Source organism: Bison bison, unplaced genomic scaffold (assembly GCF_000754665.1).
Source record: "Bison bison bison isolate TAMUID 2011002044 unplaced genomic scaffold, Bison_UMD1.0 scf7180017864038, whole genome shotgun sequence".
NCBI classification, from domain to species: Eukaryota; Metazoa; Chordata; class Mammalia; order Artiodactyla; family Bovidae; genus Bison; species Bison bison.
Window position 1 is genome coordinate 105,766 of NW_011494610.1, and position 18,057 is coordinate 123,822.

General features: G+C 45.4%; 1 protein-coding gene across 1 annotated transcript; it reads right to left on the reverse strand.

Annotated features, from left to right (window-relative positions):
* Positions 1 to 11,764: 11,764 nt before the first annotated feature.
* LOC104985093 (WAP four-disulfide core domain protein 6A-like) lies at positions 11,765 to 15,797 on the reverse strand. Its single transcript, XM_010835104.1, has 4 exons — positions 15,707 to 15,797; positions 14,344 to 14,475; positions 12,855 to 13,022; positions 11,765 to 11,820 (listed from the first exon to the last, which is right to left on the reverse strand). Exons 1-4 carry the CDS (start codon positions 15,795 to 15,797, stop codon positions 11,765 to 11,767), a joined length of 447 nt encoding a protein of 148 aa, XP_010833406.1.
* Positions 15,798 to 18,057: the final 2,260 nt, after the last annotated feature.

Here is an 18,057-nt window from a genome sequence, read left to right on the forward strand (position 1 = left end):
CTGTAGCCTGCCAGGCTCCTCTGTCCTTGGGATTTCCCAAGAAAGAAAACTGGAGGGGTTGTCATATCCTTCTCCCAGGATATGGATCTTCCTGACCCAGGGATCAAACCTACATCTCCTGCATTGACAGACAGATTCTTTACACCACTGAGCCACCAGGGAAGTCCCGTGTAGGGATAGAGGAAGTAAATAAGGGTGGAATATTGGAAAAGTAAAATCTTCCCATTCAGACTAAAACCTCCATGTAAAGCTTATCTTTATCTTTTCTAGAAGGGGGAAGGAGACCAACATCATCTGAGTACCAGCTACATGTCAGAGAATTTTCTGCCTTGACTTTTCACATTCTCATGAAAAGACCTTGGGACAGATACTATTATCATCCCAAGATTATGAACACAACAGAGAAATGAAGACTTAGAGAGACGACTTGCTTGTACATATAACAAATATGTTTACCACACACGCACACATACCAGGAGATTTTATTTTTGTTTCAACCTTATTTATGTTCAAAATAAATGTCCAGAAGGGGGAAATAAGCTTGATTACTTTAAAAGCAGAGTCAATTTATTTTATTTTTTTTTTGATAGTGTTGGGTCTTCATTGCTGTGCAGGCTTTTCTCTAGTTGTGGTGTGGGGGCGTCTCTTGTTGTAGAGCACTGGCTCTCTGGCACACAGGCTCAGCAGTTGTGGTCACAAGCTTAGTTGCTCTGTGGCATGTGGGATCCTTCAGGACCAAGCCAAACTTGTGTCCCCTGCATGAGCAGGTGGATTCCCATCCACTGTGCCACCAGGGAAATCAATTTATGTCTTCAGAAAGACAAGTGAGAATTTTAGCAGGGGATAATTTTTAGCATTCCATGCCAAATGGCTTGCATATGACTAGGGTCTTCAGTGGAGGGAAGAAAATGTCCCTAAAACTCAGGAGGTTGAAATTCTCCCTGAGACACAGTGAGTTCCCACAGCTCCAGCCTGGCCATTTTCCTGGGAGTTGTGACTCTATACAGTTTGCATCTGAGTGGTTGACCCCGTGAAGCAATGCCTGCATTTTGCACTGTTTGTTCTCATACTAGTCCTTTTTCGGTCATGAAATATCTCCAGCATACCAGGGAGTATGCTATGCACCTCACATAAATCATCTTGTGTGACCTTCACAAAAACTCTGTGGCTCAGGTTTTATCATTTTGCGTTTTTCACAGATGAGGAAACCATGACCCACAGACATTGTGAGACATGCCCAAGTTTATTTAGTTCATAATTGATCCGTCTGGGGGGTAACTTATGTTTCTGTGACCCAAGCCTTTGTTAAACCATTATACTGTGTCATTCTACCACTACCCTGCCAAGGACCTCTGTCCTGCAGAAAGGACATTCCCCTCCATCATTTTCATACCCCAGAGAGACCATCACTTCTCCATGAACTCAATGTCTATCCACTTCAGGGCTTTATTCTTGGGGAAATGAAGTCATGGAGTAGAGGAACTCATAGAGTCATGTTTGGGATGGCAGAGAGATTTTAGAGATCCTGAGTTTAGGATGTACATAGGATTGCGTGTACATCTATTGACCTAATGCTGATAAAATTTGAGTCAGTTATAGTGAGGAGGATGAACCTAGAGTGTGTTATTTGAGTGAAGTAAGTCAGAAAGAGAAAAACAAGTATAGTATATTAATTCATAAATACAGGATCTGGAAAATGGTATTGATGACCTCTTTGCAGGGAAGGAATGGAGACGCAGATATAGAGAACAGATTGTGGACACAGTAAGGGAAGGAAAGAGTGGGACGAATGGAGAAAGTTGCATTGACATACATACACTATCGTGTGTGAAACAGATAGCTAATAAGGAGTTGCTGTATAACAATAAGAGCCCAGCCTGGTGCTCTGTGATGACCTGGAGGGGTGGGATCAGGGGCAGTGGGGAGGAGAGGCAGACTCAAGAGGGAGGCACAACTGTGCAAATCAGTCATAGTTATATGGCTGATTTAATAGCTCAGTAACAGCGGAATATTACTCAGCCATAAAAAGAATGAAATGATGCCTTTTGCCACAACATGGGTGGACCTAGAGATTATCACACTAAGTGACGTAAGTCAGACAGAGAAAGACAAATACCATGACCTGGCTTGTGTGTGGAATCTGAGAAAACCATACAAATGAATTTATCTGCAAAACATAAATAGGCCAACAGACGTAGAAAATAAATGTATGGTTACCAAAGCGGAAAGGGCAGGGAGGGATGAATTAAGAGGTTGGGATCAACATACATTCACTACAATACACGAAATAGATAACCAACAAGGACCTATTGTATAGTACATGTAACTATACTCAATATGTTGTAATATATTGGGAATATATAACCTGTAAGGGAAAAGAATATAACCTGTAAGGGAATAGAATCTTAAAAAGAATATATGTATTATATACATGTATAATATATATGTAATATATAATAATATTTGTATATATTAATCATTTTGCTGTACACCTGAAAGTAACACAACATTGTAAATCAAACCTAAGTGCATGCTGAGTCACTTCAGTCGTGTCCAGCTCTTTCCAACCCTATGCCTATTGCCCGCCAGGCTCCTCTGTCTGTGGGGGTTCTCCAGGCAAGAATACTGGAGTAGGTTGACATGCCCTCCTCCAAGGGATTTTCCCAACCCAGGGATCAAAGCTGAGTCTCTTCTATCTCCTGCATTGGCAGATGGGTTCTTTACCACTAGTGCCGCTTGGGAAGCCCCAAAGTGTCAGTCACTCAGTCGTGTCCAACTCTTTGAGCCCCTATGGACTGTATACCCAGCCAGGCTCCTCCATTCATGGAATTCTCCAGGCAAGAACACTGAAGTGGGTGGTTGTTCCCTCCTCCAGGGGATCTTCCTGACCCAGGGTTCAAACCCAGGTCTCCTGCATTGCAGGCAGATTCTTTACCATCTGAGCCACCAAGGAAACCCAAATAAACTATGGTTCAATTTTTTAAAATATTTAGCTTCATACCATGATAAGGGCCATCACAGAGAAGTATAGGATGCCTGAAGACTCAGAGAGAGAGGAATCCACATAATGTGGACCAGCTTACATGGATGCTTTGGGATGGAAAGGAGCTCTGCACATTTGAGAAACTGAAATAAGACCAATAAGGCTATAGCTCACGAAATGAGGGAGAGAGGAGCCTGACTCGACCAGGTTCACCAATGTATTAACTTTGGGTAGGGGGTTGAGACCCACTCCAGTGTTCTTGCCTGGAGAATCCCAGGGATGGGGGAGCCTGGTGGCTGCCGTCTATGGGGTCACACAGAGTCGGACACGACTGAAGTGACTTAGCAGCAGCAGCAGCACGGATTGAGAGGAAGATAGGGAGCTTCTCCAGCCATGAAAAATAAAGTTCACTGAAGCTTAGCCTTCTTCTGATGTCCTCTTTTCACTTGCTCAGTGATCTTGAAAGAACACTGAGTAAGTCCGTCTTCATTTTGCTTGATGAATTAATATGCCAAAAGTAGGTGGTAAAGAGAAAAGGGAGGGAAAGTAGTGCAAAAGATAAATATGATGAAACAAGTATGAGATGTTCTCCACTGGACAATACTTATCAGGAATGGCAGATCAAGAAGGAAGAATCTTTAGTCTCAAAATTAATAGCAGAAGGAGTACAGAAGTATAAATATGATGAATTAGAAATGATACGCTCTGCATTTTTTAATATTTATCAGGAATTGTGATATTAAATGGAAAAGGTGTTAGGCCAATAGTTCCAAACTTGTAACATATCAGAATTACCTTGGGACCTTTCTTTTAAGTTTGTTTTTTGCTTGTTTATTATTTGTTTTGTTTGGAAAAGTCTAGAATCTCTGAGTTCTCAATGTACTAGTGTTGGTGAGCCACTGCCTTAGGTATGTGGCTTAAAAAAGGAAGGAAAAAAAAAAAATCCTTGACCTACTCAAAGGCAGATAAGGTATTTAAAAGGCATTAAAAATGTTTGTTCATCTTCTTGACAGAGCCTGCTGAAGCTGTGTCTGCGATGTCTTAGAGCAGCTCAGATGTCAGTACTTGTGGATACTGAAGTATACATCCTGTTGATCGAGAGTGAAAACTGCCCTCCAAACGCAAAACCCAGGTCTTGATGACAGTTATAAGGGCTCAATTCTCCCCTCCCAATATGACACTGCATTGGGGTGCAGCTCACCTGACAAGAGGCGGAGGTAGAACAAGGGTTTTGAGCCCCAGACCTCCCTGGAAGGTGTGTGGTCTACAGGGTTTTTCTGGACCTCCTGTTGCTCTGCCAGGCCCACTCTTCCCCCATCACTACCTCTATTGATATCGCTTTGAACCTCACTAGGGGTGGGAAGGATTCCAGCCAAGGCAGTGCCCCAGGTGAGTCTACAGAGGAAGGTCCTTTGTCTTTTCCCAGCGGTGCAGGTGTGGTAATACCAGCGCCCAGAGAGAAGAGCAACTTATTCACTGTCACATAGTTCAAGGGCTGGGGCCAGCATTAGAGACCAGTTCCCTAAGCCCACAGCTCTTTCTACCATTCATGGAAGTGGTCTCGCTTTACCCTGCTATTTTGAAGAGAATATTCTTTCTGATTTCCACTCAAGCCCCAGTTCTTTCATCATATCCATATCCTTGCAACGAGAGAGTAAGAGGGTAAATGACCTCAGTGTTACTCACTTCTGGGTATTCATGCTCTAAAGGACACCCATTCCAAAGAAAAACCTAACCCAGAGGAATATGGGCCCCATAGCACAACGACAAACTTCAGGAACCGGTTGTGGAAGGACTTCATTGGACCACATCACGTTAGGCCGACAACCTGTCACGAGAAAAAAAGTCCTCTGTGCTCACTGAGATTTCCAGGTGGTGCTAGTGGTAAAGAATCTGCCTGCCAATGCAGGAAATGAAAGAGACTCAAGTTACATTCCATCCCCTGGAGAACCCACTCGAGTGTTCTCGCCTATAAAATTCCATAGACAGAGGAGCCTGGCAGGCTTCAGTCCATGGAGTCACAAAGAGTTGGACACAACTGAGTGACTGAGCTTTATGATCGTTGGGACTTCTAGACTCTTCCAGGTGCCGTCCTCATATATCAGTCAGGGTCTCCAGACACAAATGCAATCCAGGTTATTTTAAACATGATGGAAATCTATTTTTCAAATTCTGGGTGGTTCGCAGGATGCCCAACTGGACAGGAAAATAAGATTAGGGGAATGGATGGGAACAAGGAAGGCGACAAAGCCAGGGCCACATCATCAGAGCCCTGAAGAGACCCATCTTGTACCAACACCTTTACCATCATGCCCACTGCCCCCCAGAAACAGGATGAGGCTCTCTGCTCTTGCTGCTGCCCTCAGAATGGATTCCCTCTTATCCTTGCTTCTTGCTTCCTAGCTCCCAACTCAGTGTTTTAAGTGAGGCGTCTGATTGAACCCAAGACTAGTGCCTGTTTACAAGCTGCAAGACAGGCTGGGAGAGAGAGTATGCTAGCAATAACCTCCTCCCTTCTAGCCCCAAGTCCATCCTCGCTCTGCAGGGGACGGGCTCTCTACAAACAAAGTTCTCCCTTATTCTTTTGCAAGTTTGCCTTCAGTTAGACTCTGTGAATGGGAGACTCTGAAAGAAAACTGACAGATGAGATGAAGGGAGAAGATTTTTTCTGTCTCCCGTCGGCATCTTTCCAGCAGCAGAAAAGAGTTAGAGCTCCACTCTCTAGATCACTTTTCAAGCCAGACACATTTGCACCTCCTTGGAAATCCAGCAGCTGGCTCTGCCTGCTGACACAGTAGATCAAGTACCACTGGAGCCAACTTCCCCTCATTTCAGAGGGCCGAATACCAGCCGCAGGGCATTTTAGAAGATTGAGTGCCCACCACACAGCCCCCAGCTCTGTCCTTCCAAAAGTGTGAGCCCCAGCTATGCCTGGGCCCCTTCTATGAACTTTTAGATCTGATAACCCCAAATCTTTTATTCTCCCAAATCTAGGAGTGATGGATGCCTCAGCCCCGCCTCCTTTTGGCCTTTCATCTTCCCAATACTCATGTAACCAATTCATATTTTTTAATTCTCTCTGTTTGAAATACAAAATATGGTGGTTTCAGTGTCCTTTAATGAACCCTGACTGATAGTGTCTGACCCTCTCAGCTTTACATTGGAATGCTGGTTTTACCTCATTCCAAGACTCCCCTGGATAGGGAATTCTTCATCTGTAGGATTCATCTGTAGGGATGAGATTAAGATGCTGAATATTAAAAAAAAAAAAATGACAAATAGCCATTATGTCCACCTTGATTTCCCATTAGGCTGTGGGAGCTGGCAACACCTCGTGTTAGTCATTCAGTTGTACTCAACTCTTCGTGACCCTGTGGACTATGGCTTGCCAGGCTCCTCTGTTGATGGAATTCTCCAGGCAAGAATACTGGAGTGGGTAGCCATTCCCTTGTCTAGAGGATCTTCCCGACCCAGGAATCGAACCTGAATCTCCTGTGTTGCATGCAGACTCTACAGTCTGAGCCACCGAGCAACACCTTGCTACCCTTCAAACCTGGACTTTAGATCCAGATGTGTTATTGATTTGCTATATGACTTAGGACAAGTCTGCTTCCTGCTAGAAGCTTCTATTTGTACATGTGTTAAAAAAAAAAAAAAAAAAGAGGGGAAAGTTATTGGGCTGTGAGAACTCTTTAGTCTCCTTTATCGGCTCATTCCCAGAGGTTCCAAGCCATCCACAGCTTCCTCTGGGCATTTCTGGCTCTGGAGGTAGTTTTGAAAAGAGAATGAGAAGGAGAAGGGAAATAAGGAGTCCTGGGTCTGCCTGCCACCACAAGTAACACCTAAAAATCCTACTCAAGGTATCCTCTTGAGTAGGGCTCTAAGGGGCAAGGTAATGAGCAAACAGTTGACAACAAGGAGACACAGCACCTTCCATATAAGGGCCTATGCTCAACCCTGAGGGCTCTGCACAGGAGTGTCTGAGCACAGAGTACAGACACTGTCATCCGCAAAGCACACTGGGCCATTTACAAGGACCTCTGTGGTCCATGAGGGCAGAACGATTCTGTTCCAATTGCTCATGCATGTAAATTTCAATCAAGAACTGAGAGTTACCTATGGGATGGACAAGCATCAGTTGCCTCTCGGATTTGGCAGGGTTCCTGAGCTTCCATATTTTCTCAACTTTAGAAATACTCTGAATATTAGTCCACCACTTTCATCTAACAGATTGGAAACTGAGATTCTGAGAGGAGTACCTCTCCACCCTACCCTGTCCCAACCGGGCCATACATTCAATGAGGGGCAAAGTTGAGACTCATTTCCACGTCTTTATTCCCAGAGAAGTGCTCTCCCCCTAGGATGCAGATTAATGATGACTTTTTGGTAATTTGGCCTGCATTACAAAGATGCACAGGACTGGAACAGGCTTCCCAGGAGAACAGAGGTGTGAAGGCAAGAGTAATGTAAATGTAGGAGACACCACACACAAAGACCACTTGGCCAGGTGGTCACTCTGCAAAACCGCCAAATGAGCAGTGTTTTGGAGGTCTGCAGCGCAACCCTGCCTGATCCTCCCCAACTTTCAAAGATTCTAGTATTTTCTCCTAATGTCCTTCTGTACCAGGAACAGACACCAATAAACATGTTAAACCTCTATTTTTTTTTTTTTTTTCTCACTGATGGATTGCCCCTTAAGTATCATTCCATCCACAGGTTCTGATAAAATCACTTAGATCTTGAAGATTCCTGGACTCTCCTTCTTGAGATGACAATTTCTTAGAAGACAATTTCTGGAGGACCCACACTTTAGACAAGTCCTTCCTACCCTAAGTGACCAGCCAGGCTCTTCTGTCCATGGGGAGCCTCCGGGCAAGAATACTGGAGTGTGTTGCCATGCCCTCCTCCAGATCTTCCAGACCCAGCAATTGAACCTGCATGTCCTGTGGCTCCTGCATTGGCAAACAAATTCTTTAACACTGAGCTACCAGGGAAGCCCCGTAAGTGACCCTAAGTGACCCTAATGTAAGTGTTTGCTAACATCATTTTCAGAAATAGTCATAAATTTAAGCAGCCCTTTTTAAAGAGGGAGAAACTGAGAGTTGAGAAGATGATAGGTCTTACTTGACCAGTAAGTGTACCCCAGACTCTCTTTAGAAGCTCTTGGTGCAAGTCAAAGCAAACAAGGCGTTTATTCAAAAATGACATGCAAGATGTGTGCTGTGGGGCTCCCTTCTCAAGCCTTGCCTTCTCTTACCTTGCCCTGTCTTTTGGGGACCCCTTTTTTTGTTCACCCGGGCTTCTCCATGTCTTTCCTCTTCCTCTCCCCTCCCCACTTCCTGCTTCCATTCTATTCACTTCCTTATTTCATCTGTTTCAATTATCTACCAATTGCTGCAAATAAACTTTCCCCAGGGACTTCCCTGGTGGTCCAATAGTTAAGATTCTGCCTTGCAATGCAGGGGACGCAGATTCCATCCCTGGTCAGGGAACTAAGACCCCGCAAGCCACGTAGCAGCTAAGCCCACACACTACAATGGCTAAAGCCCATGGGCTCCAGAGTGTACCAGTCACAACTAGAGAGTCCAGGGGCCACAACCAAGATCCCGCATGATGCAACTAAGACCCGGTGCAGCCAAATAAAGCACTTTTTTAATTCCCCAAACTTGGTAGTTTAAAACAAACATTTTATTTTTTGTGGGTGAGGAAATGGGAAGGAATCAGCCAGGTGGTCCTCTCTTGGGGTCTTCATAGGGTTGATGCTTGCTGGAGGCTCTGATGGGTTTCGAGCTCATTCATGTGGCTGGAGACTGATGCTGCTCCTTAGGCAGAGCTTCTCTGGGGCTATGGACCAGATCACCTACAGGAGCCTCTTTAGCGTGATCATCTCAGTGTAGTTGGTCCCCTCCCTCTCTGTGGCAGATGCATGAGCCCTTTCCAAGACGGAGCTGCCCTCTATTAAGCCTCAAGCCTTAGGGCTCCTCACTCGAACAGACCCCTTGTAAGACTCTGAGAGTGGCCCAGGTAGTATGCTCCATATCATCTCTGAAAGCAAGATCTTTTAACCAGCCAGCCTGCTTTCTCTTTCCACTCCATCTTTCCCTCTCCTGCGCCGTGATATTTATGGCATCCAGCTAAAAGGAAGTTGAGTTGGGGAAGCACCTGAGTTTGGAATTAGTGGGATATATTTAGATGTGTGCATGCTAAGTCGCTTCAGTCATGTCTGACTCTTTGAGACACTCTGGGCTGTAGCCCTCCAGGCTCCTCTGTCCATGGGATTCTCTAGACATGAATCCTGGAGTGGGTTGCCATGCCCTCCTCCAGGGGATCTTCCCAACCTAGGGATCGAATCCCCATCTCTTATGTCTCTTGCATTGGCAGGCTGGTTCTTTACTACTAGGGCCACCTGGGAAGCCCCTGTGTTTAAGTAGTCATTCATGTATGTATGCTACATCTATGTACTGTGCATCAGTTATTTCTGTTAGGTAGTTAGAATAGGAAAAAGGGGTCCAGAATGGCAGTGGCTAAAAGACAAGGAAGGGAAAAGTCCATGAAAATAGAACAAAGGAATGTCCGAGGACCGGAGTGAGGTCCTCAGGTAGAACAAACAACACTCCTGCTAGCCCAATCTACACAGGGCAGGCCCAGGGGGAGGAGAAAAAACAAATAAAGAGGAGCCAAAGGGCCAGGGGTCTCTCTCTCGCTCGCTCGCTCTCTCTCTCCCCGGCTCTCTCGCTCTCTTCTCTTCACGTCTTTTGGGTCAGCATGCCTTCACACCCCGAGGATGTATTTTCCTTTAATTTTCTAAATAAAACTGAGCTGTAACAAGATGCTGTGACACGGTCTGTCCGAGAGCTTTAACATCCATTGCTTCAAATTTTTGTTGTGAGGAGACAGGACCAAGGAAATTACACACTCCCATGACGTTTCTATGTATCATAAATTGCTGCCATCTGTCTTGGTGCAAAATGGTGCTAAGCAACATTCCTACCACCCACATGACACTAAGGAATGGGGCTAGAGGTTGTGTTGTAATAAAATGTACAAAACGCACCTAGAAGGATGGGATAGTGGAGGGAAAATAAGGTTTAAAATGTATGGAGCAAGAAAAATCATTCTGCAAACAATTCTTCCAAATATCAGAAAAATAAATCTATAAAGAGAAAAAAATTAGTTCTTACAGAAGCCTGTTCACAGCAGGTGTTCTTTTTTTTTTAAATTGGAGGATAATTACTTTACAATATTGCATTAGTTTGTTGCAGAAACCAGTATTCGAGAAACCAAGCACCACACTCAGAGAGTCGGAAAACTCAGGTTTATTACGCCGGTGGGCCCAGAAGAGTTAACACTCCAAGCTCTGAGCCCTGAACAAAGGGATTACAGATTTTTATAGACAGACTGTAGTGGGCAACACTAGCTGTTAATAGGCTGGTTTAAACTAAAAAGGGGTTTCGCGTGTGCGGGAACAGCAGTCAAGATGGGTAGGGGGATGCCTGACCTGGACAGGCATGATTAAGCAGGTTTGCAGGGGTTGGGCAATTGCAAAGAGCAGGATAAGAGTGAGTGAAATAAACTCCAGTTCCTAGTATTGCAAGTCCCCACTTTCTGAAACTATGTGACCTACATGATCTACAATTTGCAAGGGGCAAGCTGAGTTACAGAGGCAGAGGGAGAAAGAGGTTATGTTAAATTTTAACTTTTCCTCTTCAGTTTCTGTCATATATCAACATAAATCAGTCACAGGTGTACATATGTTCCTTCTCTCTTGAACCTCCCTCCCCCATCCCATCCCAAGAACAGATGCTCTTTACTAGCAAGAATATACTTGATAATTCATTATGTACAATTTTAAATGTACCATACATTTTCTTCTTTTTTGATGGAATTATACAAGGAGAATTTACTAAAATTCCTGTATCTTTAGGGCACAAACCTGCGGGAGAACCACAACTATCACATATGGCTGTTATTTATGCACCCTCACCATAATCAAAATAGAAAGATAGTCATCTTTTGATCAGCCACAGTAAATCAAAGACTGAATTATCTTTCCATAGACATTGACTTTTACAGAAATAATGTCCTACATTTTAAAAAATGGATAATTCATCTAAATGGATTTTGTGCAATTAGTAGTACTAGCTAGCTTTTTAAACTTTGCAATTGGTGCAATTTCCTTTCTCACTTGAAATAATATTCACTTTTAAATTTAATGTGCATTCCTTTTTTTTTCTTTTTTCTCGGTCTCAGTCCGTTCTCAGCACACGCTCCATCACCTAGTTCCCAGAACTCAGACTGCGCAGTGGTCACGTCATCATCGACCAGGGCTTGCAGGGGCCACCCTAACGTCACCCAAATCTTAGCCTAACTGCCTCCCCCTAACCTCCCAGCCCCCGGGTCCCTGGCCTCATTTCGCCTGACACGTTTTCATAATCGTCTCAGGCTCCGGGCCAGCAGCGCCGCCAGCCATGGGGCCCGATCATATAAAGTAAATACTGCGGCCTCATCCGGGGGCTGCATCGTGGACCCGGGAGCAACTCTGTCCCCTACGCCACTCGCTACACCCCACACCTGCCAACCTCCCTGTCCTGCTTCTCGCGCCCCCGCCTCCCCGGCAGGTCCAGCCGACTCGGCCTCCCCCTGGGCTGTGTGTGCATTCCCTTTTAAAGGAACTTCCAAGCTTTAGTCCAGACAAAACCTGGACCTGCTCTGTTTCCATTCTTAAGCAAATTTATGGCAATTGCACCAGGACAAAAATATCATCAGCCCTCTACAGGATTTTCATACTCTTCTTTCATACTCCGTTGGTGTCACTGGGAGATCCAATGATGTGTTCTCTGCAGAGGGAACAGATGTGAATTATTCAGCCGCAGAGAACTCAGACCTCACAGAGCGCTTTATTGGGGTGAACTGGAGGTTTCCAAATGATAAATGGGGGCCCTGAAAGTTGAAGAAATAGGGTCACACACTGAGAAGGGATCAAAGAGCAAAGGTCATTGTGTTTGAAGAGTAGCTGAGCTGGAGTAAAGGATGTAAGCAAATCATGGGGCTCCTCAAGGGAACCGCCAAGGTCTTCGCAGCTGAGATTCAACCAGTGGAAGCCAACGTGGAACATCTGTCAGACACACCTGGAGAGATCCCTGGAATAAGAGCCAAATCCTGGAGGTTGTTCCAGCTTTCTTTATCCCAGCCAGCTGACTGACCCTGCAAGACAACAGGATGAAAAATGATGTCCTGGTGAGATGCTGGGGCCCTTCTCACCTTCAGGACCATAGCTTGCAATTAATGGAAGAAAGGAGATGGCGTCATTTTTATATCATTTTACAGGGAGAGAAAACAGAAGTGGAGTGTCTTCAGGGGCTCATACAGTGATCGTGTGTTCTGGTTTTTCCAATAGTCCCAGTTTATGCCTGTTGTTCCCAGTGTAATAATTAATGGCATCTCCTTTCGCTCTTAAAAGTATCTTGATTTGGTCAATAAAGCATGTAGTTGCCCTGGCTATAATCACTTTAAGAAAATAAAAAGAATCAGTGACGAGGTTTGATAGAAGTTAAGGCCTGCAGCGACTGGCTGGTGCATGGCGCCCAGCTCTGGGTCGGTTCACTGGGCCTTCTTCTGACTTGATCTCAGCTACTCCACCACCTCTGCTTACTCTGTCTGTACCCACCATTCATTTCATATTCACCCACATCCCTTGGACCACTGCTCCCTTTCCCACCCTCTCTTCCCCAAAACATCCTCTACTTACCCTTCTGTGAGCTGCATTCTTACCTCTGGATCATAAGCCCCAAGACTGCCAGGCTTCTGGAATGGACTAGTCAACACCAGGCCTCCCAGGGTGGCCCAGGTTAGCATGGAGACTGGGACTTACTTCTCTGGGGGCAGATAGCATGGCAGACACTTTCAGATTGGAAGTTGTTATTGTTCCCTTGGCAACCTCCATAGATAAATGAGGAGCAGATTTCTTTTTGCTGATCATACCACCAGCGCACAAAGTAGGCGTTGCAGGGGCCAGGAACCTTTGGCAAAGTGCACACATCTGCAGGGAGATTGAGGGGCAGAGCTGTTTGGATGTCTGCCTCCTAAGGAACATTCCAAGCATGTGCAAAGGCATGGGATGGGAGGACAGTGGGATGCAAAGGCATGAAAATTTTAGCACACGGCACAGAACTCATCCTGCATGGATATTTCAGGAATGTTTACAGTAAAAAATCCTGAACGGAAGCATTTACTGAGCAGCTGTTTTGTGCACAGCCCTAGGAGGTACAAATAGAGTTCTTTAGAACCTCAGAGTCTGAAGCACGATGAGCACACAGTTATTAAAGGGTCAGGCATTGTTCTCAGTACTTGATATATATTAACACATAGTCTTATGAGGTAGGTCCTCTTATCATCTTCATTTTTCAGATGAACAAACTGAGACTCAGAGAGGCTAAGTCACTTCCCTAAGGTCACATATAGATGGTAAGGGATTTGAATGTAGATAGTCTGTTGCTTTTAACATTGAGACAAGATCCTTTACTCTGACTGGCAAGGCCCTGCCTTGTCAGAGCTTTCTCTACCTACTCTAGCTTTATCGTGCTCATCTCTTACCATACTCATGCTCTTCTCTGCTCTCTGGGCTTCCTAGCTTGAGGATGGTGTCTTCTCACACAGGGCCTTTGCACATGCTGTTCCCTGTGCCAGAAACGTCTTCCCTTCCATTTTTCCTACCTTCTATCCATCTTTCAGATCTTAAATCACGGATTCCTTTCCTGTCCCCCCGGCTACACTGAGCAAGTGGAGCCCATCACGGGTGTCAAGGCCACAGTAAATGTTTGTTTAATGAATGAATAATGCTTGATGAACAAGGTCTTCTTTAGAGCTCAATGATAAGGGCAGAGAGAAAAGAGTGTAAGAGATCAAAGATGTCTAGGAGAGGCATCCAGAATTTCTACAGACAGAGAGACCAGAAAAGAAGCTAGGAAATACAGATCATATACCCGTTTTTTATAGCTATCATGTCACCTGCCACCGTGCTGGCATTTGATGAGACTTCCATAGCTACTCAGCACCTCAGAGGATCACAAAATACTCACACCTTTCTTAGAAACAGGAAAACTAAGACCCTTAGAGGAAAAATTACATTACTCACATCACACACCTAAATAGAGGCAGAAATGAGATGAAACCCACGTCTGTCAACACCCTCCCCAGCCCAGCATTGACAGGATTTGTGCCAAGTTGAAGATGCATCTAGTCTCTTGGTCAGAGACCAGTCATCAACAAGCTAGGGGAAGAGTATGACAATACCAGCACAGGTGGCAGAAAGTAGCCGTAGGGGTGAGGGTGTCAGATAACCCAGGGGATTGGTGAGTTACCTTTGTCGATATCTAAACATTTCTTTCCACAGCTAAACTGGCAACATTTCATCTTCTTTGGGCAATCTCTGCTGTTCGTACATAGGTCTCTTTCTTGTATTTCACATCTTACCCTGTTTCGGGGACAATGCCCTGAGGGACAGAAGGATATACTCATCTGGAACCTTGAAGGGGTTGGAGCCCTCCCTTCCCAGGGCCAGGACACCATCACCAAAGGAGGGAAGCTGTTTTCACTTCACCTCTCACCTTCAGGGAGCTCAGAATTTCCCCAACGATATCCCCACTCCCAACCACATAACTGCTCAACATCTGATCTCTAAACCCATCATCCATAAGGTTCCAGGGACAGAGATGCTCGTCCCAGGACTATTCTGGTCACTTGGCCTTTCCGTATTTGGATGTTCCCTGGCTGGGGGAAGGGGGGGTTTCAGCTCTCAGTGGTTGCGAACTCCCTTTCTGGAATCAGGGCTTTTGAATTCTGTGCATCCCTCGGTGTGGCAGAAACTGTCCCTGAACCTTGATTTTCTTCCTTTGCCGAGAGGGCTGTTTTGAGGATTCATGTGACAAACCTTGTAAAGCCATTGTCAAGCTGCCCGGGACATCAGCAGCATCCCCACCCGCCATCCCCATCCTCCTCCTGCTCATCATTATAACCAGTACTGACTGAGTGTTTGCTGTGTCCCTGTTCTTTTCCCTTCAGCCCTCCTTACAGCTCTTCTGAGTAAGCTTTGTCACCATTCACATTGTGTAAAAAAGGAGGTGCTGTAAACTTGCCAAATTCACACGGCTACCAGGGAGTGGAACAAGATTTGGCCCTGCCATGCGTGGCTCCGCTGCTATCTGAGGGCTCAGTTTTCTCTCTGCTGCTAATGGCAGGGGTCTTCATTATGTCAGCATTTCCGGGGACCTTCAAAGACCCTTCTTTACCCCAAAGACAAAGATCCCCTGTAGGTGCGGGTGTGGGGGTGGGGAGACTTTGGAAGGCTACAGTGAGAAGACTTAGAAGTTGATGTAGCTGGTGCTGGGGGCAGGGAGTGGCCTTTCTTATGGGGAATTTTCCCAACTTCCCTTAGTCTGTTTCATCCAAACCCTTCCAGGAAGAAGCCCTTTCATAATTATGGTGGGAAGTCAGTTGCCACAGGCTCGGGTTCCTGCATTCACCAAGGACATCTTAACCAGGAGGAAAGGGGCTAAAAGGAGGTCTCCGGATACAGTTCTTTCTCCCCCAGGATCCCAGACAGAGGTGGGGGAACACATTTCTTATCAGCAAAAATTTTTGTTCCTTCCTCCCAGCCAAGTTCAGTTTCTCCACTAGGAAGACTGAGTCTTCAATTCTTGCCTTGATACTTACTTTGATACTTACTTAGAAAGAATGCCTCCACCAGCCCAGGTTCCTGGACACCCCCCAAGAGAATGAATAGTATCAGGATTGGCAAAACTCTGAGGAACCCCATTATAGGAGGGACTCGCCTGGCTGGCAGCACCAAAACCAGGAACTCCTGCTCTGCAGCTTCTGCTTCTGAACTTTGGCTGCCCCGGCCTACCTTGACACTCCAGGAAACCACACATCACTGGAGCCAAGCCAGCCACACTCCCTCTTCTGGAGAGCGACAAGCCCCGGAGGCCGTCAGTGGGACTAGCTGACTCCCACAACGTCAACCCTTGTGGGGAAGAGCTCTTTGATGGGCAGCTCCCTCTTCTCATCTCATTGAGGCTGTCTGGCTTTCTGGTCAACCAGGGAGGAGAACAAAGCTTGTCAGGGGCTTCTAGACCCCCTAAGCAGAAGGGTATATTTGATTTCAGGATCTTCTGTTTTCCAGGGGGAGTTTGGAGATCACGAAGATCCCAGTTCTCTTGTCTCTTTCTAATCTTACTCTTCTCCTGACATATCTATTTTGGTCTGCTTATTTTTCTCACACTGCTTTTGTTTTTTGTTTGTTTTTCCTTCTCTCGACACCTTTCTGTTATACTGCCTATTATTTCTCTCTTTTTCTTTGCATTTCCCTCTGTCTGGGTCTCTTTCTCCCTGCCATTCATCTCTCTTCTGTCTTTCTCTTCCTTCTTTTTGGGCCACCCCTTTTCATTGTGTGTGCGTGCTCAGTCATTCAGTTGTGTCCAATTCTTTATGACCTTACAGACTGTAACCTGCCAGGTTCCTCTGTCAGTGGGATTTTCCAGGCAAGAATCCTGGAGTGGGTTGCCATTTCCTTTTCCAGGGGATCTTCCTGACTCAGGGATCAAAGATCCCTGCATCTCCTGCATTGATGGGTGGATTCTTTACCACAGCACCACCTAACTGGATAGGCACCACTGTTCTTTAATCATTGTCAAAGAGTAAAGGTATTGTCATGAGTAGCATGTGGGGGAAGAAACAGGCTGATTTCAGAATGAACCAAATATTCAGAGTGCCTGTTAAAGTTGTGGTGCTTTGAAAGCAGGAGAGGAGGTTATAGCTAACGGAGAGCTTCCATCACCTCTGAGTGTACTTTGGAATCAGTGATGCAGGGAGTGGAGGAGGGGGGAATAAATGTCAGTTATGACCTCATAGCTAGCTGCAGCAGTGGGGCCTGAAGAATGTTCTGTTGAACTTTCCAATTTAAGGCTTGCAGCATCCGTAGGTCATATTCTTGGCTTGTCTCTGATTTTACTTGCAGCTGTAGGAGACAGTTCTAGTTCGTTATTTTTTTTCCTAATCCATTTTGTAAACTGAGGTGAAATTCATATTACATAACATCAAGAATTTTAAAGTAACAGTGCAGTAGCTTTTCAGTACCTTCATAATATTGCACCTTTCACCTTTATTAATTCCAAAACATTTTCATCACTCCTAAAGAAAACCTCATGCCATTAGCAGTCACTCTACACCCTCTCCAGCCTATTCCAGCCCCTAGCAGCCACTATTCTCTTTTTATCTTTATGGATTTACCTGTTCTGGATAGTTCATGTAAATAGAATCTCATAGTATATGACTTTTTGTGTGTGATTTATTCAGTTCAGTTCAGTCACTCAGTCGTGTCCTACTCTTTGCGACCCCACGAACTGCAGCACACCAGGCCTCCCTGTCCATCACCAACTCCCAGAGTCCACCCAAGCCCATGTCCATTGAGTCAGTGATGCCATCCAGCCATCTCATCCTCTGTCATCCCCTTCTTCTCCTGCCCTCAATCTTTTCCAGCATCAGGGTCTTTTCCAATGAGTCAGCTCTCAGCATCAGGTGGCCAAAGTATTGGAGTTTCAGCTTCAACATCAGTCCTTCCAATGAACACCCAGGACTGATCTCCTTTAGGATGGACTGATTGGATCTCATTGCAGTCCAAGGGACTCTCAAGAGTCTTCTCCAACACCACAGTTTAAAAGCATCTATTCTTCGGCACTCAGCTTTCTTCACAGTCCAACTCTCACATCCATACATGACCACTAGAAAAACCATAGCCTTGACTAGACTTGACTTGACTTGACTAGATGGACCTTTGTTGGCAAAGTCATGTCCCTGCTTTTTAATGTGCTGTCTAGGTTGGTCGTAACTTTCCTTCCAAGGAGTAAGCGTCTTTTAATTTCATGGCTGCAATCACTATCTGCAGTGATTTTGAAGCCCAGAAAAATAAAGTCAGCCACTATTTCCCCATCTATTTGCCATGAAGAGATGGGACTGGATGCCGCGATCATAGTTTTTTGAAGGTCGAGTTTTAAGCCAGCTTTTTCACTCTCCACTTT

Bases quoted from the DNA above. Each gene is read 5' to 3' on its own strand.
- LOC104985093 (XM_010835104.1), bottom strand. From the start codon at position 15,797: ATGGGGTTCCTCAGAGTTTTGCCAATCCTGATACTATTCATTCTCTTG. The intron at 13,023-14,343 runs GTAACTCACCAA...ATCTCCCTGCAG, and splicing joins ATGTTTAGATATCGACAAAG to ATGTGTGCACTTTGCCAAAG. The intron at 11,821-12,854 runs GTAAGTCCCAGT...TTCCCTCTGCAG, and splicing joins TGCTATCTGCCCCCAGAGAA to AGAACACATCATTGGATCTC.